At 41.8% G+C, this 23,011-nt stretch overlaps 1 protein-coding gene across 1 annotated transcript; it reads left to right on the top strand.

Moving 5' to 3' along the window:
• Positions 1-937: 937 nt before the first annotated feature.
• LOC134069854 (uncharacterized) lies at positions 938-10,720 on the top strand. Its single transcript, XM_062525981.1, has 21 exons — positions 938-1,015; positions 1,401-1,527; positions 1,780-1,935; positions 2,944-3,129; positions 3,266-3,424; positions 3,688-3,765; positions 4,090-4,163; positions 4,559-4,750; positions 5,544-5,585; positions 5,880-5,969; positions 6,351-6,502; positions 7,049-7,130; positions 7,376-7,506; positions 7,618-7,702; positions 8,144-8,250; positions 8,421-8,539; positions 8,781-8,892; positions 9,046-9,186; positions 9,818-9,908; positions 10,081-10,110; positions 10,238-10,720. The coding sequence occupies exons 2-21, from the start codon at positions 1,467-1,469 to the stop codon at positions 10,337-10,339; spliced, it is 2,190 nt and encodes a 729-aa protein (XP_062381965.1). The 5' UTR covers positions 938-1,015; positions 1,401-1,466; the 3' UTR covers positions 10,340-10,720.
• Positions 10,721-23,011: the final 12,291 nt, after the last annotated feature.

Genomic DNA, 23,011 nt, shown 5'->3' with positions numbered 1-23,011 from the left:
GTTTGGGTTTGAACTGCCTAATTTTTCCCCAGTCAGTTGCACATGTTCACAGATGCTGAAGTGCAAGGCCAAAGAAAGTGAATCCTAAACAAAAGTGTGTGTCTTTGAAACAAATCATATACTTTTCCTGTGTACACAACTGTGACACTAAAAAACAGTGTCCGCCAAGTGGTATGGATGGACTGTGTGTTTAAATGAGTCTTCGGCGATGCCCGTCCCTGTTGTCCAGACCCAGTGGTGAATACTGGACACTGCAGAACTCTTGTTCCAGACTCAGTCTCGTTCCTTCCTCTGATGTCATCTTCTTGCAGAGGCCGTATGGAATGTCTCCAGCAGATGTGAAGCACTGTGTGAGGGCCACTAGGAGCGGTGCTCTCTTGTGACATCTACAAAATAAAAACACTAAAGCCTTGTAAATGGGATCAGCTCTGCGATTCTTTTGTCTTTTCTGGAACCAAAGTCTACCTTCAAGTTTGCCTTTGCCTTTGAAGAGTTGACATCTCCTTTAGAATCTAAAACTTGCAACAATCAGTCATTGTAAAGGAGTTTTGAACATATGGAGGAGAAGCCCAGACAGCATTTCAAAAGGAAACGTTCAAAAAACATTAAGCCACATTGCATACGTGTTCTAGAAACACAAGGTGTGTTCTGCATGCCAGTCTCTGGAGAGAGGGGGGAGCAAAGTTCAGCATCAGACAAGAAAATATGCTGTAGGCTATATGTACTGTATGTTCTGAGTAGTTTCTGCCTTAGTTGCACTAGAAGATATCAAAGTGTACACCATCAAGTACAGGTCAATACATGCACAACCCACACGTATGTTCATGCACACAAATAGATTATCCCAGTTGTACTGGTTACATTTACAACTCCTTGGTTCAGAGGAAGGAGTGGAGAAACTGGCTTTACTGGTTCAGTCAGAGTACAGTGTTACAGCTGAGAGCATACTGACCCATGACTCCAACTCAGGATTCCAACTCACGAACACAGGACTGGAGCTCTCTCCCAAATACAGGTAAGACATGACTCCTGTTACTGCATGAGAGGGGTATCACAAATGCTCGTCACTTACAGTATATGTCCTACATTAACAACTTAGTTTGTTTGCTTGTTTTTTTTTTTTTTTTAAGTCTTTCCTGTATTTTTCTTTTAAATGGTAGTGCATGTTCATCAAGGTATATAAAAAGGGACACATTAAGACAAATTAAAACCTGACTCACCTGTCAAGTACCATTGCAGATTATGGAAATCAATGTGGGTTTTGGCCTTTTACCCAGAAATGGTCACATGCTCTAAGGATTGCTCGAGAGTTGAGTTGATATCCTTGTGTCACTTCAAGACTCTGTTTGAATCCATGCTGGTGTGGTGAAATCATGTATGAAACATTGTTTTGATTATAGGTTAAAGTACATGCAAGTTACACCCACTGCTTGTCTCAATATCTGAACTTGATCCATGAATGTGAAATGGAATTTGCATGTAAATATGTCTACGTACCACCAGTGTTTGAGAAACCTAAACGTTCAGGTATGTCATTCCATTTACTATTACCACACCTTTGAACTTTTTCTGCATGTTTGAGAGAGATAGGGGCTGTGTGTAAGAAAAAGACACTGCAGAGGTATGCTTGCATATTAGTAGTTACTGTGTGTTTCAGTGAAACAAGTTGGGTATATTCACACTCTGTGTGCACAAATCTTACACACACCCTCCATTACATTGTATTTCTAAATTGAAACTACCATAGTTCATATGAAATGTCACCTGTCTCTTCTCCAGCCTTACTACCCCCTGTGAAAAAAGTCCGTCCACGCACCCCCCCTCCACCTCCTCCTACTCCCCCCAGAGAGCTGGTGGGCCCCCTGTCCCCGGCCTCAGCCTCCCCCAACACTCTCCAGGTGGAGCAGCACCCACCCCACCCACGCCCCCGCTCAGGTGAGAAATGGAATGAGGAGCCTTGCGCACAACAGAAGGGTGTTTAGGTTTCTTCTTCTCTCTCCATATTGATGTACAGTACAATACAGTAGGTTTTCATCATCCATCCATGAACATTAAACATCTCTCAGATTACTTCTTCATCATTTATTAAGGTAACTGAATTTCACTGTGGACATCAACACTTGAAAAAATGTGAATCATGAAATGTGCACATATAATATCTTATATGTTAATAATTATGAACAGATAAAGAATATAAATAACTTAAAATAACACAAATCTCAACATGGGGCTATTTGTTCTTTTAATGTTTTGATCAATTAATGTTGAGGAATTGTCATTCACAGTGCAGTGATCATTTGCAAAATTATGTTGAAAAACCAGAAGTTTGATTGCAAGTGAGGTATGAAAAAGCTATACTTTTAGCAAGATTAACATTTCCCCTGTTACAACCTTGAAAAGAAATCATCTTGAAAATAAAAAAATCTTGCAAGAGTCTTAAAGAACAGCTCATTCTTCTCCTGCCCAAAACTCATTGTTTAGGGTCAGTTTACTGATCGTTGCACCATGCTCTTATATACCTCATAAGAAACAACACAGCTGAAATGTGAACACGAGCCAAACTAATTGAAGAAGAGGAAGTAAGAATGCTTTGCATACTACTGTAAGTGCCAGTCCCAGCCCAGTTGCTTTTGTGCATAGAGTGGCTGGTGCCCACACCACTAGAATTTGTGTTACCCTTCCTGGTTTCTTCCTGGTTGCTGCTCAGATATTAGTGAGATACCGCATTGTCGCCGAGTTCTTATGAAGTGATTATTGCCCCCACCAGATGGCGGTGCTATCTATGTACGTTCTTGAGCCCAATGTGGTACCTTGCTTTCTAATATCTGTACTGCTCGTCTGAGTAATGCCAAGATGCATCATTTACAGTATGAGTGACACACACCTGTGCAGTGTCTTGACTGGTCACACTGCAGAGAATAATCAACTCTTGCACGTCCACAGCTCCACCTTCCCCCAGGTTGAGGTCATCCCCCTCCAGTCCTCCGACCGTAGAGCCCAGGGTCAGCCCAGGCCCCGCCAAAGGCCAGCCAGTACAGGAAGAGCATTACTGCTCCGTTCTACCAGGGCATGAACCGGACAAGACACGTCGCTTCAGCGCTGACCCCCCCAGAACCCATCCTCTCATAGGTGTGTGTGTGTGTATGTCTCTGTGTGTGTGTGTGTGTGTGTGTGTGAAATGGGGTGTTGTGTTTGTGTCTGATGATTGTAAGAGTAAATAGTAAGAAAATTCAAGGGCATTATTTATTTATTGTGACCTTTGCAGGCCCTCCTCTTCCTCCTCGCCCTGCCTTCCTGACAAAGTTCCCAGAGTACATCGATGTCTTCCCCACCACTTCCCCCCTGTCCCCTTCCCATTCAACCTCCCCGCTCTCCCCCAACTCTGAAGGTCCTCCTAGAAGTTCTTGCCCTTTCCCATCATCAGGTTGGTATCTTGAATAAGATTTGTTCATATCCAGGATATGTGTGTGTCCGTGAGTGTGTGTGTGAGAGAAAGTGAGTGAGGACTATATATAGAGTGATTGAAACTGTAGAAGTGAGGACAGTGATGATGATCTCAACACTGTACTCAGATCATGTTGATGCTCATGCTGACATCCTAGTGTTTCCAGTGGTGTCAATACTGATGAAGTTAAAGTAGCACCAGTGATGGCGTTAACAGTGTTCTGTCTCTCTTCCATATCACAGGCTCTACAGACAAGCAGCCGCTGCCAGGCAACCCCAACGTCATACTAATAGACTTGGATAAACTAACAGACACAAATGGTAAGTTGCCTGCACTACTGCAAGTTTGGTGTGCAACTGTGCATGTATTTGGTTCATAAATATATGGTGTCATGACGGGGAGTCTTATGTGAGGTACTGTGTACTGTTTTGGTATTGCCTGAGTGTGCGTGTGGTGTGAGAGCAAGAGGGACTGATGGCGTACGGGGGAGTGTCGTGAGGGTGGTTGCTAGGGGATGAAAAACTGCTTGTGGGTGAATTAACGACAGTGTTAATAAAGTTGTTTGACTTTAATCGTTGTCGAGATCACAACAGATGGTTTGCGGAGAGCTCAGTACTGTTGTTGACTGAAGCATGTGTTTGCAGACAGGTTCATTGATGGAGAGCCCCCTGCGTGCCCTACGTGTGGTTCAGTGCTGGATTCCTGCTATGACAATGTGGTAATAAAACACTGATGCTTCAGTAAATAATGTTACTTTGGTCTATGCTAAGCAACTTCATCAACCTCATCAATTTTACACTTCATTTAGCCAATCGAACCTACCAGGCCTGCAGGTGTGCGCAAATTCAGTCTAATCATTTGTTTTATGAGATTATAGGGTGTACAGAAATACTATTGTCTGGAATGTGTATGGTTTAAAAACCAGTACGTACCACTGATGCATAACTTCTTTCACGTAGATCCTAATCAGTCATTGGAAATTATTTTAAAAAGAGCTTACAGGAGCAGTGGTGACTAACGCTGCAGCCTTTCCAGTATAGCAGCAGTGTGAGTGAACAAGCCTCTCTCTGATGACTCCAGCACCTCTCTGACAATCCTCTGTGTGGGCTCCAGGTGGGGTCCTGCTACTTCTGCCAGTCCTGGGAGACGTCCGGTGATAACCCGGCCATTTCCCCGCCCTGCTCCCCCTCGGCTCCCTGCGAGGACAGCCTCTTCCAGCTGACCCCTGACCAGGAGGCCCAGGCCCCGGACACGCTCCTCGTGTTCTGTATCGACATCTCGGGGTCCATGAGCATAACCTCCAGGGTGAGTATTAGGAGACTAAACAGAGCATACTATGTGCAATCATCTGTAATCCCCGGAGGCCAGCCAAATCTCCGGTGGTATCTCCCATTCACATTTTACAGAAAAGTTGTAGAAAAATGACGCCGGTAATCCAAAAAGAAAACAACTCCAATATGCAACACAAAGTCCTCAAGGGCACGTGCTGTCAGTCATGGGAGTCTCTGTGTGAGGAAAACACAGCCAGGTGGAAACACCTGTTTCCCTCTTAACTGTGGTGTGTGAAACACGCCCACAGATCAGCTGACGTTCCCACAGGCTTCCCAAATCTGTCATGTGTCTCTCTGACTGCCCTGCTTTCTAACAACAAGCAGGCGTCTCACATGCCTGGAATAGATGGCATTGCTGTGGGAGACAGGAGAGAGGGGTTGGAGGCAGGCAGGGTGGAGGGGCCCTGCCAAGGTGTGCTGCTGGAGTCGTGAGCTAATGAAGCCAATGCTTTTCTAAAGAGCCTCTAGTGTTTGCACAGGGCGGGCACACTCAGATTGGCCTTCAGCAAACACTCAGCTTTCATGTGGGAGTATCAGTCTGGCCCAATGACAATGGCCACAAACCCTTTGTGTCTCATTCTTGCTCAATTATTGTGCACGTGTGCACACACACAGAGACACATAAACAATGTCACCCAGAGCTTGGATAAACAAAAGAAAATGTTACTGTGTCCAATGTTTGACAGTGTGTGTGTGTGTGTGTGTTGGAGTGTTCTTGAGAATATGTGGCACAATTACTGAATGTAATTTCTGTTTCACTGTTTTAGATACAACAAGCCGACGGACTTATCTACAAATCACGTCTGGAGGTGAGTACAGCCTAGTCGTTTGCTTCATCATGCTATTTATTTTGAAATAAAAAGACATACATGCATATGTTTGAGGCCACAATGTCATAGTAACGTTTTTATTGTCTCAAGAAATAACAGATTTATTCATCTACTGTATCTATTAAGATCACAGCCAAGTTTTGGTCTGGAGAAATAGCTTTAATAATAACTTTTTGAAAATTTGATTTACAATCACTGCTAAATCTGATTGAAATATTCTAAGACTGGGTTAAATATTGTAAATCGTAGCCTTTGTGTCATTTCTGGTCACAGTTTGTGCAGGAGGCTCTGCTGGAGTGTGTTCGGGATCTCAGTCGGACCGAATCCAGCACCCGAGTGGCTCTGGTCTCCTTCAATAATGAGGTAACTTTTCTGTCCTCCACTACTTCCTCCTACAACATCATCATAGCCGACACATCAGTCCACTCAACAGCGCTTACTTCTCAAACTGCCGACCACAGTGTTCTTGCTGCCACGATCTACCATGGATTGTAAGAGTCAGCTTCTTTGCCCAGGGATGTGCAATTATTTATCATTTTGATAAATTATGGATAGACGTCACCACATGGCATGACTCAGTTCACATGTCCTTGGTGAGTTAACGTACTGTAACTAATGTGAAATAAGGAAGAGGTGGCTTGATGTGATGGAAATATGATAGTTATCGCTATACTGATTTACATTATTGCTTTCAAAGACAACAGTCTTAACTTGTGATTACAGCCAGTCTGTTTATATTGCTAGGTTACAATGCATGGACATACCGATGTGATCTCTTGGAAAATAGTTGGGCATGACTTAATAGACGGTGAATTCTTGAAGAACGCAGGCCTCACCTTTCCAATGCCACCCCCAATCAGTGAAGCATGGGACAGCTTTCAAGCAGAGATTTATGGGTAATGTAGGGAGATAAATCACAAAACACTACAGTACATGCTTAGATTTATTCCACATCAAAGATGGGTGCACTTTGATGCAAATGCACCCCATATCACTTCTGTTTCCCTCCACTTGCATGTCTGGTGCCGAGGCCTTGTGACTGACAGACACTGATTGCCACAGAGACAGAGACAATGACACCAATATTATTCATTCTAAAGCTATATCTGAATCTTGAAACAAGTTACAGTATTTGGTATGCATCATGAGCGTGAGAAATTGTTGTGATTTTGATATAAAAGGCTCTGGCTGGCAACGACTTCCTGTACTGTAGCTTTGTGGAGTTTGCAGCAATATGAATAATATAAATTAGTCATATGTCCCTATGTCCCTTTCTGGTCTGGACTAAGAGAAAATGATACCAGTAATAGGCAATACCAGTATAACAATGCAGTACTGATATTTGACTTTAGGTCAGGAGTACCACTATCATGCATGTTTTTTCACCTGCCATCACATGGCTGCCTGTCTGATATAAGCTTTGCCCTCTTACCCAATCACAGGCTTCAAGAAGGTGGAGCCACAGCGTTAGGTCCTGCTGCTGCTGTTGCCATAGGAATGGCCTCTCAGCTTCCTGGGTCAAAGGTGTTGTATATTCTTAATCACTTCAAATAAAGGTTATTTATTTTACTAGAATGTAAGATGAGAATGACAGTTTGGGTTGAAGTTAACTGTGCTTTAACTCAAATACAATTTATATGAAGTTTTATATTTATGTATATTTATATTTTTATACATTTTTATTATATTATATATCTAGTTTCAATGAACAATTGTCAATAAGCCATCGCAGATAGCCCAATTAACATGGTAAAGCCCATGGTTGTCAGGTGCTGATCTGTACAGATGGCAGGGCTAACACCGACCTGGGGGACCTGGAAGCAGAGGACAAGGACTCCTGCACACTCGTCTCCTCCACCATCTTCTACAAGGACTTGGGAGAGTACGCCGCCAGCAATGGGTTTGTTGAACACACACAGTCATGCATGCCACACACCAAACTCAAGGCTGTTTAAATGACAATTACTCATTAAGTGGTCTAATATGTCTGTCTCTCTTCCCATGTTGCCAGGGTGACCGTGTCAGTCATGTCTTTTGAGGGGACAGATTGCAGGCTGGATGAGCTGGGTAGACTGGCAGACTGCACAGGAGGAGAGGTGTGTGTGTGTGTGTGTGTGTGTGTGTGTGTGTGTGTGTGTGTGTGCGTGCTGCAGTACATTTTTATGATTTTAGTATGAGGCTACTGTATGGCTGGTATGACTAATGTAGTTTTGTGGAGTTGCCAGCAATATGAATGTAGATTAGTCATATGTCTCTATGTCCCTTTATGATCTGGGCTATGACCATTCAGATGACAATAACAGTGTTGGAAGTGTGTGCGCGCGAGTAATTATATCAATCTCAGCCGATTGATGCAGCACAGCTTTGTAAATTGATCTTCGATGTATTGAGAACAGATTCAGCATTGCATTTAAAGCTGCCATTGTCAAGATGCTTTTGATCATAGTCCCCTCAGTCTACCCTTAAAAGATTTAGATCTTGTTTGTATATTGTATCTAATTGTATATCAAATATTACATTTTGTCTGTGTTCCTCAGGTGGTCATTTCCAGCCCTGAGCAGCTCTACAGTGCATTTCACGGCGCGATTGAGAACAGAACCAAGGCCACACACTGCACAGCCACTCTGCTGCTGCCCACCACGCTGTAAGACTGGGACTGTGTGCCAATGCAAATGAGTATTATTTATGAGTGTGTGAATGAGAAAGAAAACAATGAAGGAAGGAGAGAATAGAAGGAAGGAAGGACGATTTTGTGTGTGCATGATTCCACTTGATTGCAAATTGATAGTGATTGCGTGACTGTGTCTTCTTCAGGTGTGTGAAAGGGGAAAGGGAGACGGGGCATTGTGTGGTCAGAAAGGTTGGGAACGTGATGCCCCACACTGAGCTCACTCTCCAGTTTGGACTGAGAGACCAGAAGGAACACAGCCCAGGTAAACACACAGCCAGGCTAAGCAGTGAGTGATCTGGACAGAAAAAGAAAAAGGGTGTTTACTGAAAGATAGTGGGCAAGATACTACAGTACATACTTAAAGGAGAATTCTAGCGATTTTTCACATAGATCTCTGTTTCTCAAGATCACCGAGTCGGCTGCAGCAACTCGAGCTATTAGGTAGCTCCGTTTTCTTTCATTCCACTGACTTTTCCTTTGCTATCTGTGGTTGTCCCTTTCAGTTCTCTTGTCTACAGGTAGTGTATGTGTACAGCTCCAGGTGAAGTACAGGAGGAGGGATGGACTGAGAATGCTCAGAATCATCACCATGCGCAAGGAGGTCACCAGCAACAGGTGGTTAGGACAACCATAGAGTCCATGCATTCTGTGTTCATGTTTATGTACTCATGCCTATCATAACAAGAAACATTCATTTGTCAATAGTAATAAATAGTTTCTTTTTATGATTCTGTTCTCTCTCTTGCTCTCTCCCTCTCTCTTTCCTAGTTCTATGGTTCTGTCCTCTGTCTGTCTCTCCGTGCTGCACCTGAACGCCGTTCAGAACAGTGCCGCTCTGGCGGTGAGGGGCCGACTCCGGGATGCTCAGAAAGAGCAAGAGACGCAGATAGAACTGATACAGCGAGCTGTGTGAGTGTGTTTTCCTCTGCATATCTTGTATGCAAGTAAGACTAACAGCGGGGCTACATGGCACTCTGTTTGTGGAGAATACTGTAAGTTACAACAATTGGCTTCCATGATAATCAATAAAACTGGCTACACCAGAGGTGAGAGCACTCTACTGGCTATAAAAAATAAAAAACATTCTGTCTTCTAAAACTATTTTAACAGTCCATGAAAGTAGTGCTTCAATAGAGCTCGGGATCATGACGTGAAAACTTTGCGGGCACAGCCATATTGGCAGCCTCACTCCTTAGTTTACTATGGATTACTATGGATTTACTCCCGCCTATTAGTGTGTTCCTGTTACTTAGTTTTTGCCTTCTTGGTCGTATGTTGCTATGTAGTGGGGTGTAACAGCGCAACCCATGATCGCAAGAGGAAAAGAATCGCTAATACTATATTTCTGCTTCTTGTCTTCTGCATCTGAATGAATGGATATTAAGTTCGGTGCGCTACCAACATGGCGGCAATATTCCTAGAATGCAAGGCGTGTGCCCGAGCCCTATAGTGGTCCTGGTGTAGCCCGACTGTATAGTGTATAAGATCAGGGTGTCTAAAATCCTTCAGTGCTGCTGATGCTCACTATGTTCTTGTGCAGTGAATTTCAACAGAATTCTGGACATGAACTGATGCATACAGAATGGGTGAAAGCCATGGACCCACTATACAACATCTACAACTATACACGGGTACACAGATGCACACACTCACACAGATCTATTGCATTAGTTTGTTGATGAACCCCGTCCACAGTAGTGTCAATCCTATAGTAGTGTACTGTCTAGTAATAGCTAATACCAAATTTGTAATTTTTTCTATAAAATGTTCACAATGTGTCATTCACAATACTTTCATTTGCAGGGGAATCCAGTTTCATCTTTGAACTCACAAGTAGGTTTCGAATTTTGGAATATGCATACACAAAAACACGGAAATATAAAGTCCATCCAAAATAGCTTCTGATGATCTTTCTTTCTTTTTCTTCCTTTCTCTTTCCAAATCCCCCCACTCATGTTAGTCTCTGACTGATAAAGGAGCAGCCTTACTCTTTGGACTGAAACATGGCAACAGGATGTCAATCACACCCAGGGGCGGAGACAGAACCCTCTCTGATCGGTAAAATTGGTGATGCAATCTGATCTGTTCTTATTGTTTTAACCAGTACAGTATTGGACAACAGGACATATGGATGGCCGCCATGGTTCACACATGGGTCTCACTGTACCCAGATGTGTGTTTGCTACATGAAATGTCTATGAGCAGTGTGCTGCTGACTGGACAACGCCAGCAATCTGCAACTGACATAGTGGACAGTCAGAGGGACATTGAATTGTGTGCTGCTGGCACACAAATGCTAGATCACGAAGAGTCATTTTTACTCAGACAGCTCATTCACTACACTGACCATACTGTATATCTCATTTTCCCCTAAAATATGTTCTGTGTTCAATATGTTGGAAGTGGATGAGAGTATCTGAGCAATAAAATGGTTGACTTTCTACTTATTTGATCTGTGTATGACTTATGACCGCTGCTGCACAGGATTGTCAATGTTCTTTTTTTAGGGGGTTTTGAGTTTGATGAGTTTTGATGTTACAGATGAGTTATGAGTCAGTTTAAATGCTGTGGGTAACTTTAAAAGGAGAAACAGACATTACGTTTTTGAGAAGATGTTAGTTGTATAAATGAAGAACTCTGCGCATCCAAAATCCAAAATCTTCTGCTGTTTCAGGTGCTTCTCAGTAGGACTTACAGGAGAATCAATTAGGAAGGAGACTGGAGCACACTGAATACACTTGCAGTCTTTAATGGTGCAAACAAAAGAACTGACGTTTCGACACTACTGTGTCTTCTGAAGAAGACACAGTAGTGTTGAAGATGTTAGTTGTGTTTGTATCCATAACAGAGAACATTGCCCTGGAAAAAAAAAACATGTTTACTATGACCACCACTAGCGTAGCTGTCATATAGTGATTTTTTTCAATTCTTTTCCCCCCGTCATTTACTTCCTGAATTTTTGGTCAACGATTGCCGGGATATTGTAATACCGGGGCACATGAAACTTGGTGGGCATGTAGCCCCAGTAGACTTTCACCCGAAAACTTTACGGGCCACTCCACCCCCGCACCGAGGATGACGAAATGTTTATGGTATATTGGTCTCAAGAGTCCTCATCAACTTAGCTTATAACCAGTCATTTGTGATTTGCACCCCATGGTAAAAAATGCAATATAATATTGCTTTAATCGCCCCTATCTTCAGACGAGATGTTATGAAGTGCACCAAATTGCATGTGTATTATTAACCTGACATCCTCTGTGAGTTTGCCAAGTTTTGTGGAATTTTATCCATGAGGGGGCTATAATAAATGTATTTATGTGTACAACAGCCTGCAGATGGTGCTAGCGAAGGGCTGCTGGTATACTCTCACGCGTATGCACACACACATCAACAGATTCACACGCACAGATAAACACATATCAGATTTCACACATGCACACACACACACATCCAAACTCAGACAGACATTTTAATACACAAAAGCAAACACACACACACACACACACACACACTCATTTATATACACTCGAGCTGCAAGAGTAGGAGATATCAATTGCACATAAAAGGGGAAAGTTGACAAGCGTCATTTATTTTTGTGGAGAGAATGTGCAGAACTGAGCGGTGGACATATTGTCACTATGCGGTGCATTTAGTTTATTTATTCATTCATTCATTCATTATATAACCTTACACAACCTCACAATATCTGTGTTTACAAAATTATTTCATTTCATTATACTCATGTTGACAATATGTGACATGTCATTAAATCACATCAAACATCCATACCTCTCCCAATAATCTTTCATATTTTTTCTCATTATAATAAACTGTGTTAATACATTTTGACTGTGTAGGGATGGACAAACAATTTATCAGACTTTGCAGAGATTGACTTGACAAAAACACTTCACCATTGAGTTCTCCTGTCTAGATAACCACACGGGCATAGTAAGATAGATTTCATGGCACTACACGTATTTTACATGAAAGTCATGTTGTGTCATGTTTTGATTCCCAGGAGTCCAAGCTTTCAAATGGTGTACAAAATGACTATGAGGCAGATTAAAGGAATAGTTTGGTATTTTACACTTTAAGCCCATTTTTTGGTATTGCTTAGGATGCAAACGAGTGGTTGACACCGACATCTCGAAGATTGATCCTGTTGCTGCAATTTGGCTGCTTTAGAATGTTCTCTGTATGGCTTCAGCATTGCTTGCTGTGAGCCAGGATGATTCTGACATAATAAAACGTGGTGCATTTCTAAGCAGGTAAGAGAGATAACTATTGTGTAGCGGAATAACGATTGGGAGCACTTAGGCTGCGTTCAGACTGCAGACGAATCTGATTCAAATCTGATTCCTTCTCGTCCGATTTTTAGGGCTGACTGTTCACACTGCCTTTAGCATGTGTCCAAATCGGATATGGCTCTGTTCAGACTGGGTCACATTAGTAACAGATCTGACAGGTTGCTGTAGCAACAAAAACAAACGTTTCTGCCATCAGGAGGAAATAGTTGCTAATTTGATGTGATTAAACATAGAACAATAACTAGTGTGAGTGTTCATTGAATGCATGCATGCGCGCATTTGCGAAACCAATCGGTGGCAAGCTCCGCTTCAAACTGAAGGCTATTTAATTATTTAACAGCATTTAATAGAACAACGTGAAGCTGTTCAGACTGAGACACATCTGTCCATATCCGATACGAATGTGATATGAAACTACCTCTGGATGTGGTTTGGATCCGTTTTGCAAAAATCAGATTTCATGTGATCGGTCACTGTTCAGACTTCAAAAGTGACATCCGATTAAAATCTGAATGGGCTAAAAATCTGATTTTGGCTGGCAGTCTGAACGCAGCCTTAGACTCGGCGCAGTAATGTCCTCACTCCAGAGAGAAACTGAAAGTGCAAGAGTGAGGATATTACTGCGCCACACAATAGGCTATAGTTATCCCTCTTATCTGCTTACAAATGCACCACGTTTTATTTTGTCTCACATACTTCATGTGACTACTCGTGTAACTGTATATTAATGGGGAAAACATGGAGGTGTTTGGTCGCTTCTAACTTCATCTCTGTTTGGGTCCTAATGAATGAACTGGGCTAGGTAGTGCTATCAAAGTTGCGCCACGCGCCAGAGCCAGTGAGTGCACGCATTAAAACGTGAGAGGTCAACTCGTCTTAGTTAAGGGAATAACGTAGTTTAATATGAAAAAACGGTGAAGTGTTCCTTTAATGTCTCGTATCAATTTGTTTTCAATAGCTTGATGGAACATCTTTGTTGGATATGTACAAAGGGAAGTTGCTGTCAGATTGCCTGATGTTGGCATGTCAAAGTGGCCCATTTGTGACAAATCTATGTGATGCCACCTTATAGGTCACAATATCTCTGCAATGCCTCAAACACCAGAATTTTAAAATATAGGGTTTTTTTGCTCTTCAATTTTTAATATTATAATCTCTGATAACTCGGCTACCTTTCATTTTGGTACCATTTCTGTGTGACTTATAGTAAAGGAGATACAATAAGTCAAAGGTATAGTCCCCACCCCAATTTATTCAAACTGTCTTAGTCTGAATCTCCCTTAATATTGATGCAAGAAACGTGCAAATTAATTTCTGTGGGTTTTTCATATGACTAAATCAGCATGCTAGATTAGACTTGTAGCTAAGCTAGTAACTAACTAACTACAATTCTCAGTAGCTTCACTATTTCCTGAATCAGGTAACTAAAGTAGCTTAATTATTTTGTAACTATGTTGTTTCTGCTTCTGTTCTTCCAGTGGATGATTGTGAGAGGCGCTGGAAAAACCTCTGTGACACATACAGGGAGGTCCTGCGCAAGGAGTCCGAAAAGTGGTGCAGAGGCCTCATTCCAGAGGATATGGCGCTATACTGCCATAATGGCATTTTTAAATCCATTCATGGAGTGGAGGTCCACTAGTGGCAACATGCCAACCTCTTCTATTTGTGATTCTGAGTCATCCGCACCTGCCCTACCACTGTCCACTCAAAGTGAGTCTGCATCGTCCACACAGGCCCTACCACCGTCCTCTCTGGGGGAGTCTGCATCGTCCACACGGGCCCTACCACCGTCCTCTCTGGGGGAGTCTGCATCGTCCGCACAGGCCCTACCACCGTCCGCTCTGGGGGAGTCTGCAACGTCCGCACCTACCCTACCACCATCCACTCCTGGTAGGTCTGTGTCCTTCCCACGCAGCGCCATGCATACTCCAGCCAGGCTGCCAACCAAGAGGGCCAGAGAGGATGCGTTTGAGAGCAGGGTCCTAGAGGTGTTGGACCAGGCGGCCAAAAAGACAGAAGACCCCGATGAGCAGTTCCTCAAGAGCCTACTCCCAATGATGAGGCAACTACACTTCAGGCGCATATATCCTAAAACAAAATAGACCAAACAGTAGCCTATAGACAAATCCGTCAGATACAGTGTAGGGTAGACATTGCAGCTGGCTTGGTTAGATTAGAACTAAGCTTACATTTTACCAGTTCATTTTGGGGGGTTAAATATGCTATTTGGTGGCCTACTAGAGTTATAGTGCGTGACTATTCTACGTTCATATGCCTTGCTGTTTTATTTGGAATCTCCCATGGTGGGGAATGCTATCAAATAGCTTATAAAATTCAAGTAAACATTAGCAATTTAGCCAAGCAACACAGTTATTATAGCGAGCTATGTGGCTAGCCTACAACTTAGCCTAAATACACAACTGAAACAAATGCAAATCACGAACTCTGTAACTCCACATTACGGTTTTATTGATAGGATAGGATTGTACAACATGCAATAGAATTAAAAATTTGAGCCTTGCCTCTCGAGTTCACCTGCCAACCCTGTAAGGTTCCGTAACTTTCACGCATCCCTGAAACCAGAGCCCGTCTCTGTTGAAACTTCCTGTGCAATCGCAAAATATGCTTGTCAATCAAAAAATATGACGGTTCCTCCAATCATCATACAGAAGCTCGGCATCCGAGCCATCCCACTGTCCCATTCACCCCCAGAGAGGCCGGGCTTCCCTGGATATGACGATTTTGTGGCGTTTATCCAATATTAATCTAGCTTTTCCTGCACTAAGACCAGCCCACTCCGTAGTGCCATCGAAGTCCAGTGAGGCCGAGCCTCTATGGGGATTTTAATGGATCGTGTCGTCACAGCAATGCATTAGATGTGCGAAATCGCGATAGATGACAGGCAAAACCTTGTTGCAAAACAAAACTATAACGATATAGCCATGAAGTTGAACACGTTTTTAGCATGTTCTAGTTGGAATAGGCTTGCTAATGTTGCTCATAATAGGCATTATTTCATGCAATTTTCCGTGATATTTTAGAGGAGGCTGAGCCTCCCCTGCACTCAATGAGCAATCGCCTCTGCTATAACCTTCAGTTTTGAATTCCCATTTGTATTGAGGTATGTTGTTGGCCACAATAAAAGCCTTTTCTGTAAATTAGTCAATTTATAGTTTGTTGTCTTTGTAAATGTGTGCACTCCCTAATTTAACCTAACCTTTGCACACATAATCTACAAAAAACATCTGATGTTATGGAAGTGATTGAAGAGTTTCATTTGTTGTGCACATAAAATAGTCATGAAACATACATTTTTGATGAAATTAAGAGACCACTGTAAATAGTAAACCCCATTTATAATGGTCTCTTAAGGTTTTTTTTTTCAGAGCTGAATATTACTCACTCTGTACTCTTCATTCATAATGGGGGTAGGGGTCATTGGAGATAGATAGATAACTTTCATGCTTTAGTCATAAAATCATGGATTAAAGTGAAAAAAACTCATCTGACTGCAAAAATGTTGTCCAAAAAAAAAATTGACACACGCAAGTGAGGCAAATAAAAGGGCCTTAGCGTACACCTACATAAAATAGGGCCATACAGACTAATTGTACCCTCTGTTTACAAGTAACACATTTTAAAGTAGGCCTAGCTATTCAATACTGCACACTGTTGCTTATTAAGAGTGCTCCGAGGGCTGGCCATAGCCCACCTCCCCCCCCCCCCCCCCCCAGTGTCACTGTCACCCCCGAGAACATTTATTAAATACTGTTATGTAAATGCATAAATTCTGTGCACTTTCAGTCAGAGATTAGGGCCAGCATTATGCCTAAAATGCATGTATGTCTCCAAAACATTCCTCACCTGTTATCAGACATGCATGAAAACAATTAAAACTCACAGCCATAGGTTAACCGTCAGATAGGCCTCTGTTATTGAAGATTTGGAATAACTGATTTGAAATGTAATATGCTAAAGAATTCTGATGTTTTCTGATGTCAGGATATAATTTGGTGTAACTTAGTGTGATTAGGTGACATGTTGTTTAATTAAAGGTGCATGTCACTTTAAGACGTTTTAGTTGTTGGGTAAGAACGTGATGCACGGCAGAAATGTTAGGAGTTCCACGGTATTTCTGACCGTGTTGGTCGTGTCAATTGTATGAGAACTGTGCTGTTTGTTACAATAAACATTCAAGAATATTAACTGGAAGACAAGACGTTTTTATAAGAACACGCGTCAGTCATAGGACTCCTATTATATAAGTTTCGTTTATTGGAAGCGGACCTACGACTTTCTCTTTGAAGAAGACAAATTAGGCAAACTGTATAGACATAGCCTAAGCTACTGGATCCTTTTGAGTTGTATAAATTAACCTTGTTGGCTTATTATAATTATTTTTAGAGAAATTAGCAGTTAAACTAAACAGTAGGATAGCCTAATAGTGGCGTGGCGCAGACACACACTTTTCCGTTGTCTGTCTCTGCGTTTCGGGCGCACCCGACTCTATTAATAATGATCGAAAGTAGGCTATATCCATGTTCTTTTTGACTATTCATCTTTAAGCTCCCCAACACTGCCGACCTCTAAGTAGTCTAATTTGATGAGATCGGGGAACTAGCAAGTGCGGACAAGAAGTCATCGCAAACAGCGCAGAACTTTGCGCAGCTAGTGCGTGGATGTCTGTCCTGAAGCTATTCTATAGCTTACTATTACAACTGGCGAAACTACTGTTTATTTTCATTTTACTTTTATGAAGAATAATTAGCCCAAATCATAAACTAATTAAACCGAAAAAACGACAGCTTTCCTGAACTTCTGCAAAGCTTGTTACCTACAAAAGTCTAATAGGCTGTTGCGGCTCCAAAGTAGCCGGCTATAAATCAAGACTGTTCTTTCATCTGTTTCAATTGGCCTTTCTCTCGTTTATTATTGTATCATTATGATGATGATGATGATTATTATTAGTAGCAGCCTAATAGTGGTAGTAGCCTAGTAGTAGCCTAATGTTCATCAACGCAGTTGCACGAACGCATTTATTTATGTATTTATTTTGCGCACAACGAAGATTTTAACATAGGCTAAAACACAGGCCTATCACAAAACAGGGTTCAACAAGAGGTGTAACCATCACTGCAGCTTGCAAGGGAGATCGCGCCGCATCCCCCCCCCCCCCTAAATATTTTCTCCCCGGATCTGCATCAATCTCATGATTGACCTCTAGCGCCTCCGGTTGACGGAAATCCGTCGTATGACGGAAAACTTTAATCCATGCATAAAATGCGCAAATGTTTTGCTTATCAGCCTAACATCTCCTGATTTCGTGAATGTAGGCTATGGAATTTCAATGCGTGATGAGACGCCTGTGACAAGCCTGTGAGCAACAGACTTTTACAGTATAAAAAATAATAAAAACTGTGTTAATGCGCGATAAAATAATTATCGGCGTTAAGTGATTGATGAGTTAACGTGATATTAATGCATTAACATGCCCAGCCCTAACTACAATATAGGGTGGGATTTACTATAGTAATTTTCCAGACATTGTAGTGTACTGTAGTAAATACTATAGTTTGTCACTACACAGTGTAGTATACTATACATTACTATAATATACTACAATATAGTGTGGGATTTACTATAGTATTTACCATAGTACACTACAATGTTTGGAAAATTATTATAGTAAGTCACTACACAGTGTAGTATACTATACTTTAGTATAATATACTACAATATAGTGTGGGATTTACTATAGTATGTACCATAGTACACTACCAGCCTGGCACGCCATCCCAGTGACTTAACACCTTCGGCGTTGCTGTCGCTGGTCTGGTCAACTGTTAATCGGGAAGGATTTCTGAATTCCCCAAATCTGCGGAACTGCCCCCTTTGGTGGAGAACCAATCAGCTTTGAGCAGCTCCAACGGCTCTGGGTAGAGGCGTGCTCAAGGCAGAGGAAAGAGTGTTGTTATTGGTTTAAACTCGGCAAACCGCTTTCTGACATCGACCAGTAACAAATCGAGGCACTTAAAGGAGGCGGGTCAACCAGCGCTTGGAGAAACCGTGTTAGCACAGACTCTTGGTCAGACTAAAGTCTCACAGAGCCTTTTAAGTCGATGGCAATCAAGCTAGTACACTACAATGTTTGGACAATTACTATACACTAATCCAGCGCGAACTTTATGGGCGCTGCCATCTTGAATATCGCCATTACTGCGTGCCTGCGAGTGTGACGAGTGACACTTGCCTGTGCTTTTCAATGAAAGCATCCTGTCAAAGAATGTCTAACAAGAGATCCCGCTCATGAAAGAAAATGTCAGGTGAAAGGGAACATTGGATCAATGATGTCAGACTGTGCCAAAACTTACCAATGAAGGTAATTTATTAACAACATAAGGTATTAAGACGTGTATTAATGACAGCTAACCTCTGCAACAGCCGCCTATGAAACCAACCGGCTAATTTCTTAGCAGCCAGTCACGCAGTAATGGCGGTTTTGTGTTACTTCCGTGTTTCGCTGGATTAGTATATAGTAAGTCACTACACAGTGTAGTATACATTACTATAATATAGTACAGTGTGGGATTTACTTAGTATTTACCATAGTACACTACAATGTTTGGAAAATTACTATAAGTCACTACACAGTGTATAATATACAATATAGTGTGGAATTTACTATAGTATTTACCATAGTACACTACTAGCCTGGCACGCCCTCCCAGTGACTTAACACCTTCGGCGTTGCTGTCGCTGGTCTGGTCAACTGTTAATCGGGAAGAATTTCTGAATTCCCCAAATCTGCGGAACTGCCCCCTTTGGTCAAGAAACAATCAACTTTGAGCAGCTCCAACGGCTCTGGGTAGACGCGTGTTCAAGGCAGAGGAAAGAGTGTTGTTATTGGTTTAAAGGAGCCGTATGTAGGATTTTGGCCAAAACGAGTACTGCAATTACTTTCAAAATACTGTAGAGCGGTGAATCGCCTCCCCCTCCCCTCTGAGTCACGGTTGCCAGCTAGCTGCAGCAGGAACGTAGCCTGCTAGCTTTCACTGGCAAGTTTTCCTCAGCATAATGACAGAGAAACAAACTCACTCTGATAATGCATTGCTAACGTTAGTAATGACTATAGCTGCTTTTATTTCCCAAACAATTCCTTAGCCTACCTTTTCAATTCAATGACCCACCTCCTCCATATGGTCAACATAACGTTACTTTGCACGAACTTGCATAATTTGTTCAACTGTCATGAATAGGCTATTTAAAATGTCCATTTACAGTAGCCTACAAGTAAGTTAGCCAAACTGATGAATCTTTACCTGTCCAGGAACAAATTAACAACACTGACGTCTGTCTTCAAATTCTTCTCCGTTTTCAGCCGTCTCAATCTCCTAAATCCTTGTTTTATTTAGACGTATTTCGGATTCATAACAAGGTCTTTTAGGTTCCATAACGGTAGACATATTTTATCCAACACGTTTGTAGCTGCAGCTGTCTAAGGTGGTAACTAGCATAGCTGGCAACCCGGATGGCGAAATACTACTGACTTCGTGATTCGTAGATAAGTGTAGGGCGGCGCATCAAACCAAAACACAACATAACAACATCAACATCAGTTGAGGGCTGCAACTTGGAGAAACCGTGTTAGCACAGACTCTTGGTCAGACTAAAGTCTCGCAGAGCTTTTTAAGTCGATGGCAATCAGGTTAGTACACTACAATGTTTGGACAATTACTATAGTAAGTCACTACACAGTACATTACTATAATATACTACAATATAGTGTGGGATTTACTATAGTATTTACCATAGTACACTACAATGTTTGGAAAATTACTATAGTAAGTCACTACACAGTGTATAATATACTACAATATAGTGTGGAATTTACTATAGTATTTACCATAGTACACTACTAGCCTGGCACGCCCTCCCAGTGACGTAACACCTTCTGCGTTGCTTTCGCTGGTCTGGTCAACTGTTAATCGGGAAGGATTTCTGAATTCCCCAAATCTGCGGAACTGCCCCCTTTGGTCGAGAAACAATGAACTTTGAGCAGCTCTAACGGCTCTGGGTAGACGCCAGGGGGTCAGGATTTGACTGATTAGCTTCGCCGATTAGCAAGGCACTTCCTCGTCGCCATTTTCCAGAAATACATCATGTCCGGTGCCGTTTTCCCTGCGTTTTCCTCATGTTGATTGGTGGCTGTTCCACTCTCAGCTCATGCACGATCTTAGTGTGGGCACGAGCTCTCCTTCTGTACCTTACGTCAATCAGTAACCTGGCACTTCATTGGCTAAGTAAAACGGCACCGGAAACAAGCCCCTTAAAACGCCATGTTGAAGCCTGAAAAAATCGTTCAATTTTGGCAATTTTCACTAGCCTAGCATTCTCGTTGAAATGAATGGGGGCGGGACTTGTTCACTTTCTCCAGTTCTTATCCACCTCTTTCCTTAACCCGGAAATATGTATCGTTGCGATGGTTACGATACTGTTTTCAACTTCCGTTCATTCTGTTAACATGTGCGTTCTCCATAGCAAACTAGGTTATGCCTCAACTTAGATTTCTTTCGAAATGTTGACAATTCTGCCCTCAGCATGTATATACTGCATCACATATAACCGATATAAAATAGAAAAGTTGACTTTTATATGCGTTATGATATGTTAAGCACCGTAAACCGTCACGTTAAAACAGATACAATGCAGCTTCGCCGGAAATAGAAAACCGTCTCGGTGTCATGGCGACCCCCATTGTTGGCTGCGGAATATCGTGGATAATAGAGCTCCCCAGTCCCGCCCCTCCTCCGAGAGAGGTGCTTGTCCGGAAGTAAAATTCTCATTCATTTCTCACATTGACTTCTGGAAAAATTCGGATATAGAGTTTTAGACCATGCCTTAGGCTAACCAGCTACGATGTGACTCATAAGCATATAACTTATAATTTCGAGTGAAAAAATGAACAGAAAATGTAAAAAAAGCGAAAGGTACAAGACTGTGTACATAGGCCTATCTTAAATTCCGAGATAGAGAACTCAAATCCCAGGATGCTTTGCAAACGTACACACATTTCCAACATTTGCAGCCTAACGATAGTTTAACATGGTTCCATATTAATCTGAGAAAAGAAGATGATTACTTCCTACCGTTTCCATTGAGTAAATTCAACCTTCAAGATGAGAAAACCGTTATTTTTCGGAAGACCACACATCGGTCCTGATCAGCCCTGCAGCCATTTTAAGTTTTGAAGTTCCAGCGAGACGAAGCTGAACGATAGGCGCGGGAAAAGCTGAGTACAGTTTGTTTGGCATTGCCATGGCAACGGCGATCTCTACCAATCAAAGGCTCTGCTTTCACCAGTTTTACACGTTAGGGTGTCGGGTAGTGTAGTACTCTCTCGTTAAATCGTGAATAAAGCATTGTTTTCTCAAAACAAGGTTGATGCCCCCATTAACTTTTGACATCTATATGAGCAGGTATAATCGCTTAGTCACATCGTAGCTGGTTTTAAGTCTACCATGGACGGTTACGATGGCTTATTCTCCAATTGTCAATGGAGAAATTGTATTGGATTTTTACTTCCGGACAAGGCTGTGGGCGGGACTGTGGAGCTCTATACCTCCATGGTAGACGCGTGTTCAAGGCAGAGGAAAGAGTGTTGTCATTGGTTTAAACTCGGCAAACCGCTTTCTGACATCGACCAGTAGCAAATCGAGGCACTTAAAGGAGGCGGGTCAACCAGCGCTTGGAGAAACCGTGTTAGCACAGACTCTTGGTCAGACTAAAGTCTCGCAGAGCAATCAGGCTAGTACACTACAATGTTTGGAAAATTACTATAGTAAGTCACTACACAGTGTAGTATACATTACTATAATATACTACAATATAGTGTGGAATTTACTATAGTAATTTTCCAGACATTGTAGTGTACTATACATTACTATAATATATAATATAGTGTGGGATTTACTATAGTATTTACCATAGTACACTACAATGTTTGGAAAATTACTATAGTAAGTCACTGCACAGTGTATAATATACTACAATATAGTGTGGAATTTACTATAGATTTACCATAGTACACTACAATGTTTGGAAAATTACTATAGTAAGTCACTACACAGTGTAATATACTATACATTAGTATAATATACTACAATATAGTCTGGGATTTACTATAGTAATTTTCCAGACATTGTAGTGTACTGTAGTAAATACTATAGTAAGTCACTACACAGTGTAGTATACTATACATTACTATAATATACTACAATTTAGTGTGGGATTTACTATATATATATATTTACCATTCTTCACCTTTTTGTCACCTCTGAAACATGGCGTGTATTATTATTTTTCCACGCTGGAAAACGATAAAAGATAAGCTTCATGTTACTCTATTGAATTTTATAACACAG

Source organism: Sardina pilchardus, chromosome 22, assembly GCF_963854185.1.
Source record: "Sardina pilchardus chromosome 22, fSarPil1.1, whole genome shotgun sequence".
In the NCBI taxonomy this organism is placed as follows: Eukaryota; Metazoa; Chordata; class Actinopteri; order Clupeiformes; family Clupeidae; genus Sardina; species Sardina pilchardus.
Note: the sequence above shows the minus strand (reverse complement) of the source record. Positions and strands in the feature narration are given on the sequence as shown.

What these genes read in the sequence shown, in the direction of transcription:
- LOC134069854 (XM_062525981.1), top strand. Translation starts at nt 1,467, where the DNA reads ATGGAATTTGCATGTAAATATGTCTACGTACCACCAGTGTTTGAGAAA. An exon ending in TCTACAAATCACGTCTGGAG is followed by an intron (nt 5,586 to 5,879) that starts GTGAGTACAGCC and finishes TTCTGGTCACAG; the next exon opens with TTTGTGCAGGAGGCTCTGCT. An exon ending in GAGTACGCCGCCAGCAATGG is followed by an intron (nt 7,507 to 7,617) that starts GTTTGTTGAACA and finishes CCATGTTGCCAG; the next exon opens with GGTGACCGTGTCAGTCATGT.